General features: G+C 41.1%; 1 protein-coding gene across 2 annotated transcripts in view; it reads left to right on the forward strand.

Moving 5' to 3' along the window:
* The window catches only part of NRK (Nik related kinase), a 406388-nt gene extending 388704 nt beyond the window's left edge, over positions 1-17684 (forward strand). For both annotated transcript variants that reach the window (XM_077484749.1, XM_077484758.1), the window contains 2 exons: positions 5148-5287; positions 11743-17684. In XM_077484749.1, coding sequence (XP_077340875.1) covers positions 5148-5287; positions 11743-11826 — 224 coding nt within the window. In that variant the 3' untranslated portion in view covers positions 11827-17684. The remainder of the gene's footprint in view (positions 1-5147; positions 5288-11742) is intronic.
* The last annotated feature ends 1092 nt before the right edge of the window (positions 17685-18776 follow it).

Raw genomic sequence — 18776 nt, forward strand, 5'->3', positions numbered from 1 at the left:
GATGGGGTTTCTTTTCAGTATTTTTTAGTTTGCACCCCCCCCCCCCCCCAAAAAAAAAAATTCTGAGCACCAGCCACCACTGACAGAGAGATATATTACTCCAAATTGTCCACACAGAGACCACTCCTCAAGAAAATTGCTTGATTCCTTTATCAACATAGTAAAGCCTTGTACACACTTCTAGTTGTTTTTTGTTTTTTTTACTCAATCCAGCAAGTTGAACAAAAAAAAAAACCTGACAGCTCTTGTTGGAGCCGCTGAGCATGAGCAAAAGTGACCTGGGCATTGATCACTTTTCAGCGGAGTGGCAGTGCCTGCTGCAAGTGTGTGCAAGCCTTTGGGCGCACACTAGTGTGCTGCAGTTTGCCCGCAGTGCTTATGTACACAGTTTTCCTTAGCTGCAGTCCCATAGGCTTCTTTTAGGCTGTGCGTTTTTGCTGCAGTTTTTTTTTATAGCACACCAAAGATGCAGTCATTTTTGTGCACTTTCAGAAAATGCAGCAAAATTGTGCAAACTAATAGAAGTCTATGGGACATGCAGGAAGACGGTGAGATCAGCAACACTGCAGCCAAACTGCAGCAGACCAGTGTGAGCCCACTATATAATACATAGGAACAGGTACTGCACAAGGCTGCTGAAAGAAACCTTCTTATCTGCAGAGAGAAGGGGGAGAGGCCGGTCACAGCTCACTTACTTGGAAGGAAGGACCCAGCAGGCAGAAGGCTCACTGGCTCGGCTATCAGCTCTCTGAGCGTCCCATACAGAACACTGACAGATCTCAGTTTGAACATTCCCGCCCACACGTCCTATTCACAGACGCAGCACACAGGCTGCCCGGAGTGTGGGCGGGCACAGTGTGAGAGGGGGCTGGAGGAGGAGGAGCAGATCCACCCTCTTCCATTCAGCCGTGCTCAGTCTGAATGGAATCAATGGACACAGACTGTCAGCTCAGAAGCCGGGAAAAGCACTGTGACATGATAGATGTCCGCTCACAGCGCTAACGTTCCTGCGCTTCTGGGCTGTTATCCAGCCCTGCCAACCTCCCTCGGGAGTCACCAGAGCAGTAACACAAGGCCAACTGCACATGCTCAGTTCCCAGTTTGCAGCATATTAGCTTTTTTACGGGGAATCAGAGCAGCCTGGGGGGTAATGGCATCCCTGCCCCCTGACCCAGCCCGCCCCTGCGCTTAGGTGCGTTTACAAAACTTGGCTTTAGGCGTGTTTTTAATGCTACCTTTTCTCCAGTGTGCATGAGGCCTTGACTTCTATATCTTCAAAAAGTAACAGCTTAAATATTTAGAATAGGTGTGGCCAACAGAATATTTCCTTGAGGTACATGAGGTCCATTCTATCCACATGTACAGCACATTCACCAGTAACATTACAAATTCAGTATAATGTATGTGACGAAGCCCCTGTACACACGGTCGGAGATTTCGGCAACCAAATCCGTCGGATCTTGTCAGTCAGATTTTGCCCGTCGGATCTTGTCCGAAACTGTTGCATACACACGGTCGGACTAAGTTGTCGAAAAATCCAAACATTCAGAACGTGATGGCGTAATTTCGTTACGATGGGACTACGTTCAGGCTAGTAGCCAATAGCTTTGGTGTAGGAATTTGATCTGAGCATGCGTGGCACTTGGTCCGATCAAAATTCTCTACACATGATCGGAGTATGTCCGATCGAACCAGTTGGTCGGAAAATATTTCCAACAAGTTGGAAAATTGGGTCCGACGGATATTCCGACGGAATCAGTCCGATGCATACCACACACAGTCGGATTATCCGACAACGCGGTCTGATAGGACACATTCCGATGGATTCTCCGACCGTGTGTACAAGGGCTAAGAGAACATTTTTTTCCCCATCAGACATCCAGAGAATGTTTAGTAATTACCAAGCAAGTTACCTGATAGAATGGAAATGTGTGTGCAGCCAATTCATTAGACAGAACATAAAAGAAGTATAGTACAAGCTTCCTAGATGACTGAAAAAGGCTATTTATAAAGTCAATATTTGAGTTCTCCCTCTGAGATGATGCATAATGTTAATCAATATTTTAATCGCTTTCAACCTTCTGGCTGTGGCTCTCAATTATTTTTCCAGTATCTGACCAGAGACACGCACACTGTTGTGTAGGTCTGCTGTAAGCTTGTATACATAGGATAATATTGGAGGTTACAACCATCTGTAATCTCTTATGAACTGTAAGACCTTTCATTTAGCTGAATCAATTTACAGGAAACAGATTAGGGGATTAGAATGACAGGATTAACGTTCGATTTCCATTTAAACCCACCTGTTTTTACTGGCAGCATAAAACATTGATCCCCATGTATTTTTGTCAATGAACATAATCCATACGCGCTATTGATGTTTGTTATTGCACCTATTATGGTAGCACTTTGATCAAGAAACATCAAGAGGCATCACGGCATGAATGTATCTGATGGGTAATTGGGAGATTTGACCATATATAATGCATACAAAAATAAAAAAATAACATAACATGGTAGCATAATGGCATAGCATCATATTGTTTCACAATGATATCTTTATATAAAACAACAAACTCGTTATTGCGTGTCTCCGCAATAAAAAATCATGATTTGAATTGGTAAGATCCAGAAGAACTTCCACTCTTCAAGAGCAGATGCAGGATAGGTGTCTATAAAAATGTTAAAAATAAATATTCAATTGGGTATGTCTATAAGAGGAGGAGGGGAAGGAAGATGAAAAGGTGGATCCCCCACTCATACTTAATGACCAACTATGAGTCTAGGCACATGCGTGGAAAGCTGGAGGCCAGCTGGGAGCCCAGACTCATAGTTGGTCTATAAGTATGAGTGGGGGATCCACTTTTTATAGACCCCTATCTTGCATCTGCTCCTGAAGAGTGGAAATTAGCCACGAAACGCCTCAAGCTATTAGATGCCCCTTTGTTTACATCTCAAGATTGTTATTAACATTATGTTCTACTGGATCTTACCAATTCAAATCATGTTTTTTTTATTGTGGAGACACGCAATAATGAGATTGATGTTTTCTTTGATGATATCATTGTGAACCAATATATTGCTATGCCATTATGCTACCATGTTATGCATTATGTATGGAATAAATTCTACTTATTTTACATTTTTGTATGTATTATGTCACTATGCAATATATATGGTAACAACTCACAATTACCCGCCAGACACATTCATGCCGTGATGCCTCCCTGGCTGCATGTTTCATATAAAGTCCCAAATCCCTCTCCCATGTATCTCAGCAATTAGGGATGGAGGCACATGTACTGTGCCTCATATAAAGTCCCAAACCCTCTTTTCTCCTTAATCACTTTTATCAAGTCTTAATAGGATCTATTAGACTGAAACTATTTTGCATTATGTGAAAATATCTGTAAACTTCTAACTTTGTATGTTTATCTTTGTTGGTAATGTCTGTCTGTGGACTGTTCTGAAGGTTCAAAGATGAGCTGCCTTTACCTGTACAGCAACATGAAAACCAATATCCACATAAATGCAAGTGTATTTTTCCCTCTTAGCTCTGAGTGTTTCTAAATTCTTAACGTTTCTACATACATGTGTAGCGCCCTGCTCCTAATGAGCAGACGCTATTGTTTTTTCAAATTTAAGTTGTCTGAAGCTGCAGTTTTCAAAGTTCTGGTTTCTGTGCCAGTTCAACTGGGTTGTGCTAGTTTCCACATGGCCGTAGGTGTCGCTGTCACCACCGGTAAGTGTTGGAAATGCAACAGTCTGAATACATTGAATACCCCTTTTACTCGGAAATAGCCCAGTGGGAGTGGTTCACCCGCTGTGCATTCTGGCTGGGGGTATTTAAGGTACTGATGCCCTTTTGATGGGTCTCTTTTCCGGGGTTCGCTATCCTGATCTCATGGCCCTCCTGGCCTGGGGTATCTGCTGCCTATTCCTCTATCTCGGGGCCGGCAGCCCCGAGGCTTTGCAGCTGAAGGGGTAGACCTAGGGGTCTTGGGGCCTACTGATCCAGGGGTGGTCCTGTGCTGTCTTGCCTGCGGGGAGAAGCCAAGCGACTGGAGGATCCAGGGGAGGACTTTTCCAGGAGAGGACCGAGCAACAAGGATGGTATCTCTGGAAGAGCCTGGAGACTCAGTTGGAGGACTCAGCCCAGGTCACACATTATCGCCGGGTCGGCTGGGGGAGACTGGTGCTGTGTGACAGCTCTTTAATTTCTCAAGAAGTTCATCTAAATTGACAAGTCTGTGGCTGAGACTTTGTTGGAGCATCTCATCGGCTGCTAGGTCAGTGAGAGAGGCCTATCCAGTGATTGCTAGATCCAGTCTGTGGAAGCGGTGTGTCCTCTGGATCAAGAAAATACCTCTAACCCGCAATTACCAGGTACCTGAACTCCCCTTAAACCTCTATCGCAAAACTTTTTGTTTATCTCAAATAAATCTTGGAAAAAGGACTAATTGTCAGAGTTAACATTCTTTGATTCACTTTCCAACGGGAACCCTGAGACGGACAAGCGAGCAGGTGAGGTAACGGTAAGCCCAATAAAAACCAGCAGCTCCTTCCGGGGTCAGTGCTACATTTATAAGGTACCGTTTTTTTTAAATGCATTATGGTGGTGGTACAGTGGGTGCATACAGTATATGCCTTACTGATTCCTAAAGCCTATTTTTGCAAGCTTTGACAGACTTTTAGAGTTTTGTTTGATGTTAAGAAGACCATTTTAAGCGAAAGTAAAAATGTCCTGCATGCTGTTAAGTATTAACAAAATGGATGAATATATCAGCTGTAAGCAACTGATCCCCTGGCCCAAAGGGGGGTACCCAGAGATCCAGTATAAACAAGTCATCAGGTGCATGTCTGTGGATGACATAATGACTTCATACGCCTCATTACTTTCAGAGTGTTGTACACTTTTGGCCACATATTCTGATACATTATGAAGCTTGTACACTCCTCTATGCTTGACCCTGCATTGTAAATGAATGTCATTTTTTCTCTATACATAGTGGATGTCAGAGTGATTGCTTTCTTGTAATCTGTTTTACAGTGTTTTGCAAAAATATTATACAGCTTTTAGCTTTCATGCTAATTTATCTGACAAGCTTAATCTTAGCGTTAACACAAACTTTATCCTTTTTATTCAGCTTATCTACAATCTAATCAAATAATGGGATGGGGAGAAAAGGCAATCGAGCTGCGATCTGGAGAAACGGGGAATTTAGAAGGGGTTTTTATGCACAAGAAGGCACAGAAGTTAAAATTCTTGTGTGAAAGAAATGACAAGGTAGAGTATTTGTAACAACATTGTCTATATACTGTGTATGATCATGACTGAAATAGGTATGTAATTATTGTGATTTACAAGGTGATCATTTATTTTTAGCATTACTATATATGTGAATTAGTATACTTTCATTAAGTGGTATGCACATTTAAGTAATTTGTAGCTGGGGTCCCACCTTTAACTGCTTCAGCCCCGGAAGATTTTACCCCCTTGCTGACCAGAGCCCTTTTTGCGATTCGGCACTGCGTCGCTTTAACTGACAATTACGCGGTCGTGTGACATTGCGCTCAAACAAAATTGATGTCCTTTTTTTCCCCCCCCCCACAAGTAGAGCTTTCTTTTGGTGGTATTTGATCGCCTCTGTGGTTTTTATTTTTTTGCGCTATAAACATAAAATTTTTTGCTATAGTAAATACCCCCCAAAAATATATATAAAAAAATATATTTTTTCCTCAGTTTAGGCCGATATGTATTCTTCTACATATTTTTGGTAAAAAAAATGCAAAAAGCGTATATTGGTTTGCGCAAAAGTTATAGCATCTACAAAATAGGGGATAGTTTTATGGCATTTTTATTATTATTATTTTTTTACTAGTAATGGCAGCGATCTGTGATTTTTATCGGGACTGCGACATTATGGCGGACACATCGGACAATTTTGACACATTTTTGAGACCATTGGCATTTATACAGTGATCAGTGCTATGAAAATGCATTGAATACTGTAAAAGTGTCACTGGCAGGGAAGGGGTTAACACTAGGGGGCGATCGAGGGGTTAATGTGTTCCCTAGTGTGTGTTCTAACTGAAGGAGGGAGGGGACTGTGCAGGGGAGATGACAGATTGCTGTTCGTACTCTGTATGAACAGAAAATATGTTCTCTCCTCAGAGAACCGGAAACTGTGTCTTTATACACACAGATCCCGGTTCTTGGTGTGCCCAGAGTGATCACGGGAGCCCGGCGGTGATCGTGACTGTTGGGCATGCGCATCGGCACCATGGGCGAGCAGGGGGCACTCCCTTGTGGCCTAATATGTTACTGACGTAACATGACGGCGATTCGCAAAGCCGAGCCATGTTGCCGCAGCACAACTCCGTTATCGGTTAAAGTGGTAGGTCGGGACAGATCATATTAAAGTGAAACTAAACCCTCCTATCCTTTAAAGGCAAGGAAGCTGCCATATTAGACTCTCTTTGATATGCAGTTGCTATAATGCTGCCCATGTTATCCGTTATGATACCAGCCATTTAATGGCTTGACGGTTGCATTGAGAGTCAAGCAACTGTGACAGGTATCATTCATGATATGCCTTGAATAGGAAAACGTTAAATCTATGGGTTTCGTTACACTTAATTAGTTTATAGTACATAGGAACTTCAAAAACTTCAAAAACAAGTTCTCCAGGGGGCTAATTCACAACTTTCACATGCTCACTTTGTTTTTTTTAGTTGTCACGTGTCAAAGCTTATTTGGTTTCTTAGTTTAAAGAGAATCTGTTCTTTCGGGGCAACGTTTTTACCAGCCTGCCACCTATACTCCCCTATGCCATACTTGCATACAACTTCTTTCATTTGTTAAAACCATGAGTCATTATAAGCTCTGTGTCAGTCTTTGCCCCAGCTGTTACATGATTAATTGCTTTCTGTCCTCCTCCAGTGTTCAGGCCTGAGGATTGGCCACTTGGAGCCAAGCACTGTATGCCCTGACAGACACAGTAGCAGGGGATTGCAGCAAAGGCAAATTTCCATGTGGTGAGGAAAGGTGGTGAAAGTGACAGATTCTCCTTAACGGAACTGAATTCTGCCCCAAAATAGACAACGGGATAAAGAGATGGTCCCCAGTATAGCCTATGGTCCCATTGTAGCTGATCTTTTCCCAGTTGCTGATTTACCATAACTTGTTGTGCACTGTGTCAGTGTGGGGTCGCACATATTGGTAGAGGCAAGGCTTTGTTTTCTCAGACCCCCCAAGCCTACAAATGAGTAATATCCCAAATCTCATAAGACTAGCAATCAAAGGCAGCATTGCCTTAGATCTCACACTGCAGAATTACAACTATGAGGCATTAGGCACATGTCAGAAAGACATTTTTTTAGGAGGGATTGCAGATTAAAGGTGTTTTTTTTAGGCTACTTCCTATAACAGATTTCCTGGCACATCACCTGAGTGCTTAGGCCAAAAAACAGCTTCCTCCACATTTGGAATAAGGTATTATAGCTGTTTTACCCAAGAACTAGATGACACTAGGTGCAAGCTGGAACTAACTTTATTGTAAATTCACACAGAATATATACCACACAAAATCACATTAGAGCTTGATCACATTATCCTAAACAATGCAAACTTTAAACAGTATTATCAGTACACATAGTGAACCAATAACATAATCCTGAAACACATAAACACCCCACAAAAGTTTTGTAACAAGGTGAAGTGGACACAATACTAGCAGACGGACAGAAACAATAGGTGACTCAGTTAACAATGTGAATTTACACCTAGGAGGCACAAAATTGGGAATTGTACAATGAGAAAAAGACAGCCTAATAGACAGATCACAAGATTACACATTACAGAAGACACCAGCATCAGATTGTTTGGAGCTGATTATAATCTTCTGCTTAGAATCTCTGAGTCTGGGGGGAGAGGGGGTTTGAAGCAATCAATGCTGGTTGCAGATCTCCCAAATCTGTATTCAAGGCCTATGTTTTCCAGAGTCTGTGTGTTTCCGGGGAGACATGGGCCCGAATATGAAGCAAAACCACTCCAAAGGTCCCCCAGGCACACACCTCCTAAAGAATAGGGCCCCCTCAAAAGCCAGAGCCCTTAGTTGGCAAGAGGCTACCCTGCAGTCCCCTCGAATAGCCCCTGTCCTGGTTGGATCTGTCACAGGCACAGTTACCATCTCTTAAATGTCCTGTATAACAAGGCAAACCTTCACGTTCCGAGTTCAGTTCCACTTTAAAGCAGAACTCCAGGCAAGTATATCCCAGTAATATGCAGGGCTGTATGTAGACGTTAGGCTGCTTTAGGCACATTTGAATAAGTACACCCCTCTGTACATGCTCTGCCCCTTGTGTCTAACTGATGTTGGAAACGGAGATGGTTTCATGTTTCCTGAAAGAGCCTTCTGACCCCCTAAACATCCTCTGTTCCTACTTTCTCCTACAGTTCTTGGAATGTAATAATAAATGTCTAGAGACTGAAAGATGTGTGAGAAATTGGGTAAAAGTTATGATTTGTGTCAGAAACCATGAAACAGACTGAGACAGAAGTACAATCAAATCACACTTGTTTATTAATAAAAATAAAAAGGTAAATGGAAAAAAGCGTAGTCAAGCATAGCCAGAGTTCAGTAGCCAGATCGGGTAGTCAGCCAGTCCAAAGTTCATTAACCAGATCAGGTAATCAGCCAGGCCAGAAGTCAGGGATCCAGGAAGAGCAACTGCAAGCAGGATAAGAAGCCAGGAGGGATATAAGCAAGCCAGTCTTGAAACAAACAGCAGGAGATGGTTTCAGTGATGTGACCAACACGAAGACAAAGGAAAGAGTGAGATGGAAGGCTTTAAATAGGCAGGTCAGACGAGCATCATCGGGAACAGCTGGTAACTGTGGAAAGAGAAGAGAGCTGGCAATTAGCCGACAGCTGAGCGGCCAGCCCAGAGTAGGAAGGGCTAAGCGAGCCCTGACAATTTGTGAATTGCTATGCTTGGTACTGCATATCCTAAAAAGCATTGCCCCAGACACAGACCAGCAAGTGGCATTATAGAAAATATAGCCCTGGTTTTATGCCCCAGATATCTAATATACCTCACTCTTTTAACTACTAGCATGCTCTGTGTGCACATTACAACATGTCCTTCCCCACTTTACAAGTTATATCAATAGTACTAACCTATCTAATGGGTATAGAACAAAAATGGCAGATGAAGTTCTGCTCTCACAGTCTCCTCTCCTCCCCAGCCTGTGTTAAGCTCATTGAAGGAATAGCAGAAGATGAATATGGTATCCATGTGGTCTTCCCTTTTTGTATGGTTGCCTCCAACTGGCTCAAAGGGTAGCTGTGCCTTCTTCTAAAGCAGGGATATACAATTAGTGCACCTCCAGCTGTTGCAAAACTATAAGTCCCATCATGCCTCTGACTCTGGGTGTCATGCGTGTGGCTGGCTTTCAGAGTCTTTCTATGCCTCATGGGACTTGTAGTTTTGCAACAGCTGGAGGTCCACTAATTGCATATCCCTGTTCTAAGGCCTCATTCACACAGTGTGCCGAAACATGCGTTTTTATGCACATTTCCCTGCAAAGGCACGTTGAAAATAATGACTTTGTTTGTGCATTGTCACTTGTGTACTTTTTATGTGCAAAAATATGCAACATGTATGCATATTTCTGTGTAGAAAACAAAAATGCACACAACACCAGCATTGTGGTGTGAACAGAGCAGAGTTGTTTTCCATGTGTCCTTGCAGAGACGTTCTTTTTTACACATGGTGTGAACAAAACAAAAATATTCAATGCAAGTTAAATCTGTGCATTTTTTCCATTAGCTTTTGTGCATGTATAGTGTGAACAAGGCCTCGGTGCTACTCTGCAGGAGAGTTCAGGAAGCCAATATCAAGAATAATCTATAGTAACTGGATTAAAAATTGTGTTTTCAATAAATGTATGCATGGTCAAAGCATACAAGGCACACACCTGAACATAATAATACAGTTTAGCCCTGAGAAACATATTGCAGTGTTCTTCTCCATAATACATTGCTCTAGAAAGGAAACCTGTCATACTTACCTCCACTGTGCAGCTCGTTTTGCAAAGAGTAGCCCTGAACATGGTCTTCTGGGGTCCCTTGGTGGCTCTCGTGGCTCCTCCCCGCATTAGATAACCCCCTGGGAGAAGTGATCTCCTGGGGGGTTACCTTATGGGCACGCTCTCGAGTCATTCATTTGGCATCCATAGACGCCGAATGTATGACTCAACCCAACTCCCCCAGCGCCCAGGTCATTGGATTTGAAGACGAGCCGATGACTGTGCTGCTATCAATCCATCCAATCAGGGCCTGATGTGCTCGTCCCTGGGATGAGATATCGGGGGTTCAGGTAAGTAAAACGGGAGCTCGGGGGGCTGAAGCATTACAGGTGTTTTCTCACCTCAATGCATAGAATGCATTGAGGTGAAAAACCTTGAAGGTTTACAACCCCTTTAAACAGAAAGATAAAACTATTTAAACCACTAAAAGTGGTAACTAGTGATTCAAGCCGTAGTACCTGTGGAGGCATTTCGTTAGGTGTATGCGCATGATAAAGAATTCACACATGGCTGCGGATATTCCCTTTTACCAGATATGGCTAAATGCTCTGCCTAATGGAAATAGTTTACATTATAAAAGCATTCCCAGCTCCTTCCTGACTTTTAAATGAGCCTTAGTGTGTCAGATTTTTGTACATTAATACACCACTGCTGGATAAACTGAAAGCTGTGTTAGTGCCAGCTTAGATTTTCTATACTGTTACATTTGTTTAAGCATTGTGGTTTCATAACCCATAATTGGACATACTGAATGAATGACTTGCTTAGCATTTTCTTTACGCCTTAGGAATTGCATGCAGAATTTGGCTAACTAATATGATAAGCTGATGCCCCTGTCACTAAATGAACTCTACTGTCATTTGGTAATCATCCCATCTCTGGCCCCAGAGAACAGCCACATGTGACAGAGCAATGACTAATAAACTGGACATTAATGACAGAAGCTTGACTGACCCTGTCTTATTGTCCTGATTGCTGCCACACATATAACCTCTCAAATACTGAGGCATTAGCCTGTGGTGCTCTGAAATGCAAAATAAAGTGCCATAACATATAGGCAGCATTTTAGCGCTATCTTGATCAGAACAATCATGGAAATAAAATATAGAAATATATTCACTATAGTTTACAATATATATATATATATATATATATATATATATATATATATATAATTTTATTTATTTATTTTTTGTGGCTTATCACAGAATGTTTTATTTAGCTTTTTGAACACAAGTTTTAATCTATGCTCTGTAGTCAGGCTAAAGTTGAGTTCTGCCCGTTTTTAAAAAATGTTCAATAACCCCCGTGGCAGTTATCACTAATACATTATAAATTGGCATGTGTTGTATATTATACAGTTTCTGGGCCTTTATGCACCTCTTAGAAATTACTTGTAACTCCTGATCCAGCACGCAGCCATCCTGACTGTGGGCATCTGAAGCTCTCTGATACTCTCTTCCGGGATTAGGTGCAGTTGGCTACCCAGTACAGTCTTTAGTATGAAGTGTCACATTTCTGAACAAGGATAGGAGGACAGGTTGGTAGATGTCGCTAAACTACTGGGATCTCAAAATATAACATTTATCTCATGTGGACTGTGTTGTTACCTCTAGAATTCTAATTGTGGTATATTATTTCCTTTCCAGGTATTTTTTGCTTCAATGCAGTCTGGTGGCAGCAGTCAAATTTACTTTATGACTCTTGGACAAAATGCCCTGTTCAGCTGGTAACCAAAAATAAGAATCGAGAAAACTGAACAGTAATGGAGGCCATGTAATACTGCTTCATTGATATGCACTATAGTCCAAAAAAATCACTATTTGTGCTGGATCCTGGTTGTTGAAGGTGTTTATTTTTGGGGTAATTTACATCTGTAAATCACATGTAGCATTCCTGGGTTTTAAGTTGTCTTCTGTCTGAAATTTGTATTTCGTACTTGTCTATTACAGATAAGTTGGTCTCCCAGTAATTGCTGACCTGTTTAATATGTTAGAGGATGCAGGGAGTTGGATAGAAACTTTTAGGTTCCTGTTCTAGAAACTACAGAGGCTAAGTAGTCGTGGAACATAATATAAATACATACATATATATTCAATATTTCAAAAACAATTGATTAAATTATACAGGTACCTAACCTCGAAGAGTTTGTTTTTTTCCAAATTGGTTGAGCTCATATAGCATATCTATTTTCATCACTCTGTCAAGGTATCTTAGTGATACTCTGGTGGGTTCAATCCAGTCTACATACCAGATTCATATATCTCTCAGGGACTGCACTGGTAGCACATTTTCTGCTGCATTCTTCATATATTGTAAGCTACATGAAAATTCAAGAGTAAGTAAAAACCTTCTCCAAATGTTTGAGTAGGAACTTGAATGCAGGAAGAAATTGGAGTTCCCAAAAGCTACTGGAAGAATTAACTAGTTGGGACGGTTTGAACCTTTAAAGTGGTTGTAAACCTCTGACATGAAATATGAACAGAGCATATCCATATATAATGTGTACTTGTCTCAATCCAGTGTCATTTCTGTCTGCTGCCTTGTTCCTCTGCTTTCTGCATAAGTCAATTCTGACACATTTGTCTGAAACTTAGCCCACGTGCACACGGTCGGAGATTTTGCCAACCAAAGCCGTCGGAATTTTGCCCGTCGGATTTAGTCCGACGGATTGTGTCCGAAACTGTTGCATACACACGGTCGGGCCAAGTTGGTGAAAAATCCGATCTTTCAGAACGTGATGACGTAATTTCGTTACGTTGGGACTACATTCAGGCTAGTAGCCAATAGCTTTGATGTAGGAATTTGATCTGAGCATGCGTGGCACTTGGTCCGATGAAAATGCTCTACACATGATCGGATTAGGTCCGTCCGGCCCAGTTGGTCAGAAAATATTTCCAACATGTTGGAAAATTGGGTCGGACGGAGATTCGGACGGAATCAGTCCGATGCATACCACACACAGTCGGATTATCTGACGACACGGTCTGATAAGACTCATTCCGACAGATTCTCCGACCGTGTGTACAAGGGCTAAGAGGTAAAAAGGTGATGGAGGGATCTCCAGCACACAGTCTGTGATTGACATCCTCAACTCTGTTCCTGCGTGCTTTGTGTCCCTTCACACCAAACAGCTCTCACCGAGCTCTGCAGAGTATGAATGCTCAGAAAAAACTGTATAAAGTCTGGACTTTGAATGGTTATAGAGAAGAAAAGACTACAGATAAACAGGTACAGCTTATGTAGGAGAATTTGTTTAGTCTCTGTTTAGTTCCTGAAGCCAGTCACTTCACTGTGCATATGTAAGGGTTTACAACCTCTTTAATGAAACAAAATGCAGTGTTCTGATTAGTTGACCATATCAGTCAATCAGCAAGTATATTTATTCCTAAAGTGCTCATAATTGATAAGAACTGTAATGTGTTATTATAAATCCTGAATATGCACTGTTTTGTTGAAGAATCGTAATGATTTTTGGGTAATTAGCAGTTTCTGTTTAATTGCACTTTTGCCTCTGCATTAGACATTGTGCCGCTAACACTGTATATATATATATATATATAACTTACTTGAAGGACAGGAACGTCTATTAAAATGTAGAAATCCCATACACTGCAATGTAAAATAGGGCTGTAATATAGTTTGACTGACATTTTAGCTATCAGTTGTATGCATGAAAAGTTAATCAATTGAATTTAAATAGGGAAAGTTATAGTGAAACTGCAAAGTCATTTCTAATAAATTTTAAGTACAACTTGAGATAGTCATTTTTTAGATAAAATGAATTACTCTCCAAATAATACATGTTAGGCATTCTATCCAAATTTGGTTATGAAAAAATCTAAAGTTAAAAGTATTGCTGTTTTAAGAGCCAGAGTTGGTTATATTTAGTTTTATGCTTTAATCTATTCTATGGGATTTATTCATGGGACAGATATGTGCCATGACACTTAGGCCAATCTGTGTTATAAATCTTGCCTCAGGACTTTTTTTTTTTTTTTATTATTATTACATGAATTGTAAACTTTTGATGAACTATCCTATGTCATGGTCTAATGCTTATACTGTATTACTCTACAAGAACATTAACTGAAAATTCTAAAACTAAAGCAGGTGTAGGTTAATCTATCTAAAATACTGCCCTGTGTTTTCATCCTTTGTAGCATTTAAAACATGTCTAGGTTGTCTGAGAGCACCATTTAAACTATCTGTGAACAGAACACTTACAGCAACTGGTCATAAACAATTTCATGTAGCAGTGATTTTACATATAGTTGATTGTGTAGAAAATAAAAAAGGGGGGGGGGGGCAATAGGCATTTTTACAGAAAATAAGGAAATATGGGTTTGCCCTTGCCAAAGTAATTCAACTGAATGCATTATTTGCAGAGTTTACAATTGAAAGAAAGGTTGCACACTTGTTTTTTTCCATGGGTACATGAAGGCTGCAAAAAGAGGATTGCTATTGTCTGGTATAGTTCCAGTCAAATTGTAATATATTGCATTATGAAATAGTATTATGCAGAAATTCCAGAGCAGTTATGCGACAATCTGAATATGTGTAACTTGATAACAGTAGATCAGCATAACCTTGATTGGCATGGTTGTGATGCCCAGTTCTAAGATGGTCACTGTTGATGGGGCAAAGATTAGCTAGTGATGTATTGCCAACTGTCACTGTGGAAGGTTGGTCCAACACACAGTGTAGAGTGAATAGAAATGTTGTTTCTAGAATCTTAAATGATGACAGTCACCAAAGCTGATTCCACCTCAAATTCTTGAGTATAGAAATAGATTTTTCAGAAAACCCTGTCCAAATGCTTATTTGTTTTAAAAAATATAAAGTGGGGCAGCAAGATATGTTAATGCTATTATGAGGCTGGGTTACTAGCAAGTGTAAAGCTAGTTTCCAGTTTTCAGGACACAACCTACTTGAGTTACTAAAGCATATAGAAAAGGGGCTGACATTGGTTTAAAAAAAAAAAGGGTATACTGCTTATCTTGAGCAGGAGAACAAGAACACCACAAAAATTAGAAGCTACAGAAAACGACTTCCACTACTAAAATGTGTGGAGTTGGGTATAGTTATTTGGCATATTCAGGGCTGGACTTACCATTGGGATTGACTGGGCTCAAGCCCATGGGCCCCGCCCAATAGGGAGCCCCGCCGAGATGTGTACTCGCTCAGCTCGGCTCACAGTCACGCCCAGTCCTGCCCTATGATGGACATAACACAGGAACTGGGCATGACTGTGAGCCAAGCCAAGTGGCTCGGCTACTCTTGGCTCCGCTCGGGACTGTGAGAGGCCCCGAGAGCCGCCGAGATACACAGGACTCTATATCTTGGCAGCGCTATTTTTAAACTTCAATGACAAGGCTGCAAATGACAAGGCTACACTGACAGGGCTACAAATGACACTGACAAGGCTGCAATGACACTGGACAAGGCTGCTGATGGATGGGCAAGGCTGCACATGGACACTGATAAGGCTGCATTGATGGACATTTAAATGTACGTTTTTCCCTTAAAATTCCCTCCTAAACTTGGGGTGCGTGTTATACGCCGGCACGTGTTATATGCCGATAAATACGGTAATGTATAGAAGGTAGGGCCCGAAAGTGACTCAAGCCCAGGGGCCCCCTCCGCCCTAAGTCCTGCCCTGGGCATATTACTAAAGAGGCAGTGTACTGTAATTTGTAAATAATTTCCTTGTACGCCACTTTTAGGTGTATGCATGACCTTCATTTTCTGCTATACTGATCTTTGAAAGCTTTGGGCAGCAGTGAAGTATTTTGGGCATGGTATTCTCTGGATCAGTACATACATGTGTTAAAGAGGAAGTAAACCCTGATGGGTTTACTTCCTCTTTGATTCCCTGCAAAGGTAAAGCATAATGGGCTACTATGCATCGCATAGTAGTCCATTATGTGTCACTTACCTGACACAGGAGCCAGCGAAGTCACCGCTGTCCCCTGTAGTTCCGAGCGTCCATCTTCTTGGTGGGTCTCCGTGGGTCTCGCTGCTCCGGCGCTGTGATTTTCCGGAGCAGTGATGACGTCACTCCCACGCATGCGCACAGGAGCTGACACTCGCGGCATATCGCCGCAATCTGCGGCTTACCCAGTGCGCCTGCGCGCCGCTGTCTACGGCGCATGCACCGTAGACATCGGTGGCTGTCTTCAGGTAAATATCTCCTAAACCGTATAGGTTTAGGAGATATTTCTTGGACCTACAGGTAAGCCTTAATCTAGGCTTACCTGTAGGTCAAAGTGGTTTGTAAGGGTTTACAACCACTTTAAATGAAGTACACTGCATATATTTTGTTGAGTTTTTCGACATATCTGAACAGGCAAACATTAGATATTTATTCAAAAAGTGGCTACAGAAAGAGGTAAAATGCTTTAATAACAACACAAGAACATTTAGCTTTTTTTGATAATTTATTCAACAAAAATATCAAGTGTACCATGGAAAAATGAAATATACCCTTGGCATAAAACTGTGTTTTTGCCACCTTTTAGCATAAATTATATCCTGTAGGCATTTCACATAACTGTCCACCAGTCCCCAACCTTTATATTTAACTACTTCTCTATGCAAAATTGTGTTTGTGGGTTTCCTTGCATGAACTGCCTGTTTCAAAATCCTCCTACAAATCTTCAGGAGTTTGTTGATTTATAACTCTCTAATTTTCTTCTTTCTGAGTTATCTTTTGGTGGATTTGCTAGTGTGCTTCAGATCATTATCTGAAAGGCTCACTTCTAGTTCAACTTGAACTTTTGAATAAATGGCCTCACATTCTCATCAAGCACACTTTGATTTAATGCAGAATGCATAGTTGACTCAATGCCCAGATCCTGAAGCAGCAGAGCAACCCCAAACCATAACATTTCCACCACCATGCTTCACAGTGGGGAGGTTATTCTCCTGAAATACTGTGTTCTGTTTGCAGCAAACATGTTTTCTATTTCTGTGACAAAACAACTCTATCTTTGATTGATCACGCTTCAACAGAAAACTTGGTCTTTGCCTATATGTCCAATGGCAAACTGTAATCATGTTCTAAGGTTCTTTTCTAAAAGCAGAGGCTTTTTCCTGGCACACCTTCCATTTGGGTTAAATTGGTGCAATCTTTCTGATTGTAGATGTATGTACTTGACCCAAACTGGAATTCACATCTTTCTTTCTGATGGCCTTAGCAAGCTCTACATGTCAAAAGCAAAGCAAACACTAGACGCTATGGTTGTAAAGGATAACATTTTTTTTACCTTAATAGTGTCTCTACATTAAGGTAAAAAAAAGTTCATGTTCAGATCCCCCTCCCCAAAGATTTACCTGAGCCTGATCTCGATTCAGTACTGGGTCTGAAAACAGCAACGCTTCTTCCTCCCCTCACAGGGACTGAGGCAGCTGCAGGAGCCATTGGCTGCTGTCAATCAAATCATATGAAGAGGGACCGGGGGCAGGGCCGGGCCACAATGTATGTGTCAATAGAAGCACACAGCCCAGCTCAGGATCAAGTGTGCGTCACCTTAAAAAGTTGCTTCCGTAGGTGACATATGCAGAGGAGGAGCCCAGGGCATCGGGGGGGGGGGGGGGGGGCAGAATAGGAGGATTGGGGCCTCTCTGTGCAATGCTTTTGCAGGTAAGTATAATATCACATTTACTATCACATTTAATAAGACACGTTTCACCTGCATACTCTCCTGGATCTAACCATTAGCACCTAAATGTGAACACTGGACTTTAACGTCATTGATTTTACGTGGTAGTAAATGTAGGCGTGTACTTACTTTTCCAGTAATATCACTGCATTTTGTTAATTTAGATCATGAAATTAAATAAACCATATCGATTTTTGTGCTTTTTTGTTTAAGTATATCAAATTTATCTGTAGACACTATTTTAAACCAAATCTAATATTTGCCTGTCAAATATGTTGAAAAAGTCAACAATTTCTATGGACTGTAGGTTGTAATGCACATTCCCCTAAAATTTTGCTGGCACTAAATATAAACTCTAATTAGGAAATAGTATGTGTGTAAACTGTGTGTAAAGCTGGATTACAAAGCATGACATTGGCCAGGAAAAACTTTATGATGTATTAGATTTGTATAAGGTTGGGAAAATTTTAAAATATAAGATTGTAAAGCAAGTGAAGCATAGTGGGGTTATGCATGTAGGAAAAATGTAAATGTATTGGATGGCGTTTTAAAGACTTGTTGAAGGTTAAATAGATCGTTTTTGAGATTATTAGTGTCAGCAAAATGCCAGGATTGTGTACAGAATATTTTTGAGCTCTGCTTTTTGAATACCATACTACATTTAAATGCATATAAAATATAGGCGAGACAAACATACAATCCTGCTGATCTGTTCTTTCATACTTTTTGCATCATTGGCCTGGACCAATAATGCGGATCCAGAATGCCAGAGCAAAGTCGGAACTCTTAAGCCCCATACACATTATCAGTTTTTCTGCTGAGTTTTTTCTTTAGATTTACCAAAACCATAAAATATGAGGTCAAACCATAGGAGTTTTAATATGTATGCAATCAGGCAGGCCCTTGCACTACATGGTTTTGGTAAATCTGAAGGAAAAAATCTGCAGAAAATCTGATAAGTGTGTATGGGGCATACGTCTGCATATCTTGGATAATTTTCTCTGATATTAATGAAGCTA

Source organism: Lithobates pipiens, unplaced genomic scaffold (genome assembly GCF_037356315.1).
Source record: "Lithobates pipiens isolate NorthernLeopardFrog02 unplaced genomic scaffold, aLitPip1_a1.2 Scaffold_1, whole genome shotgun sequence".
NCBI lineage: Eukaryota > Metazoa > Chordata > Amphibia > Anura > Ranidae > Lithobates > Lithobates pipiens.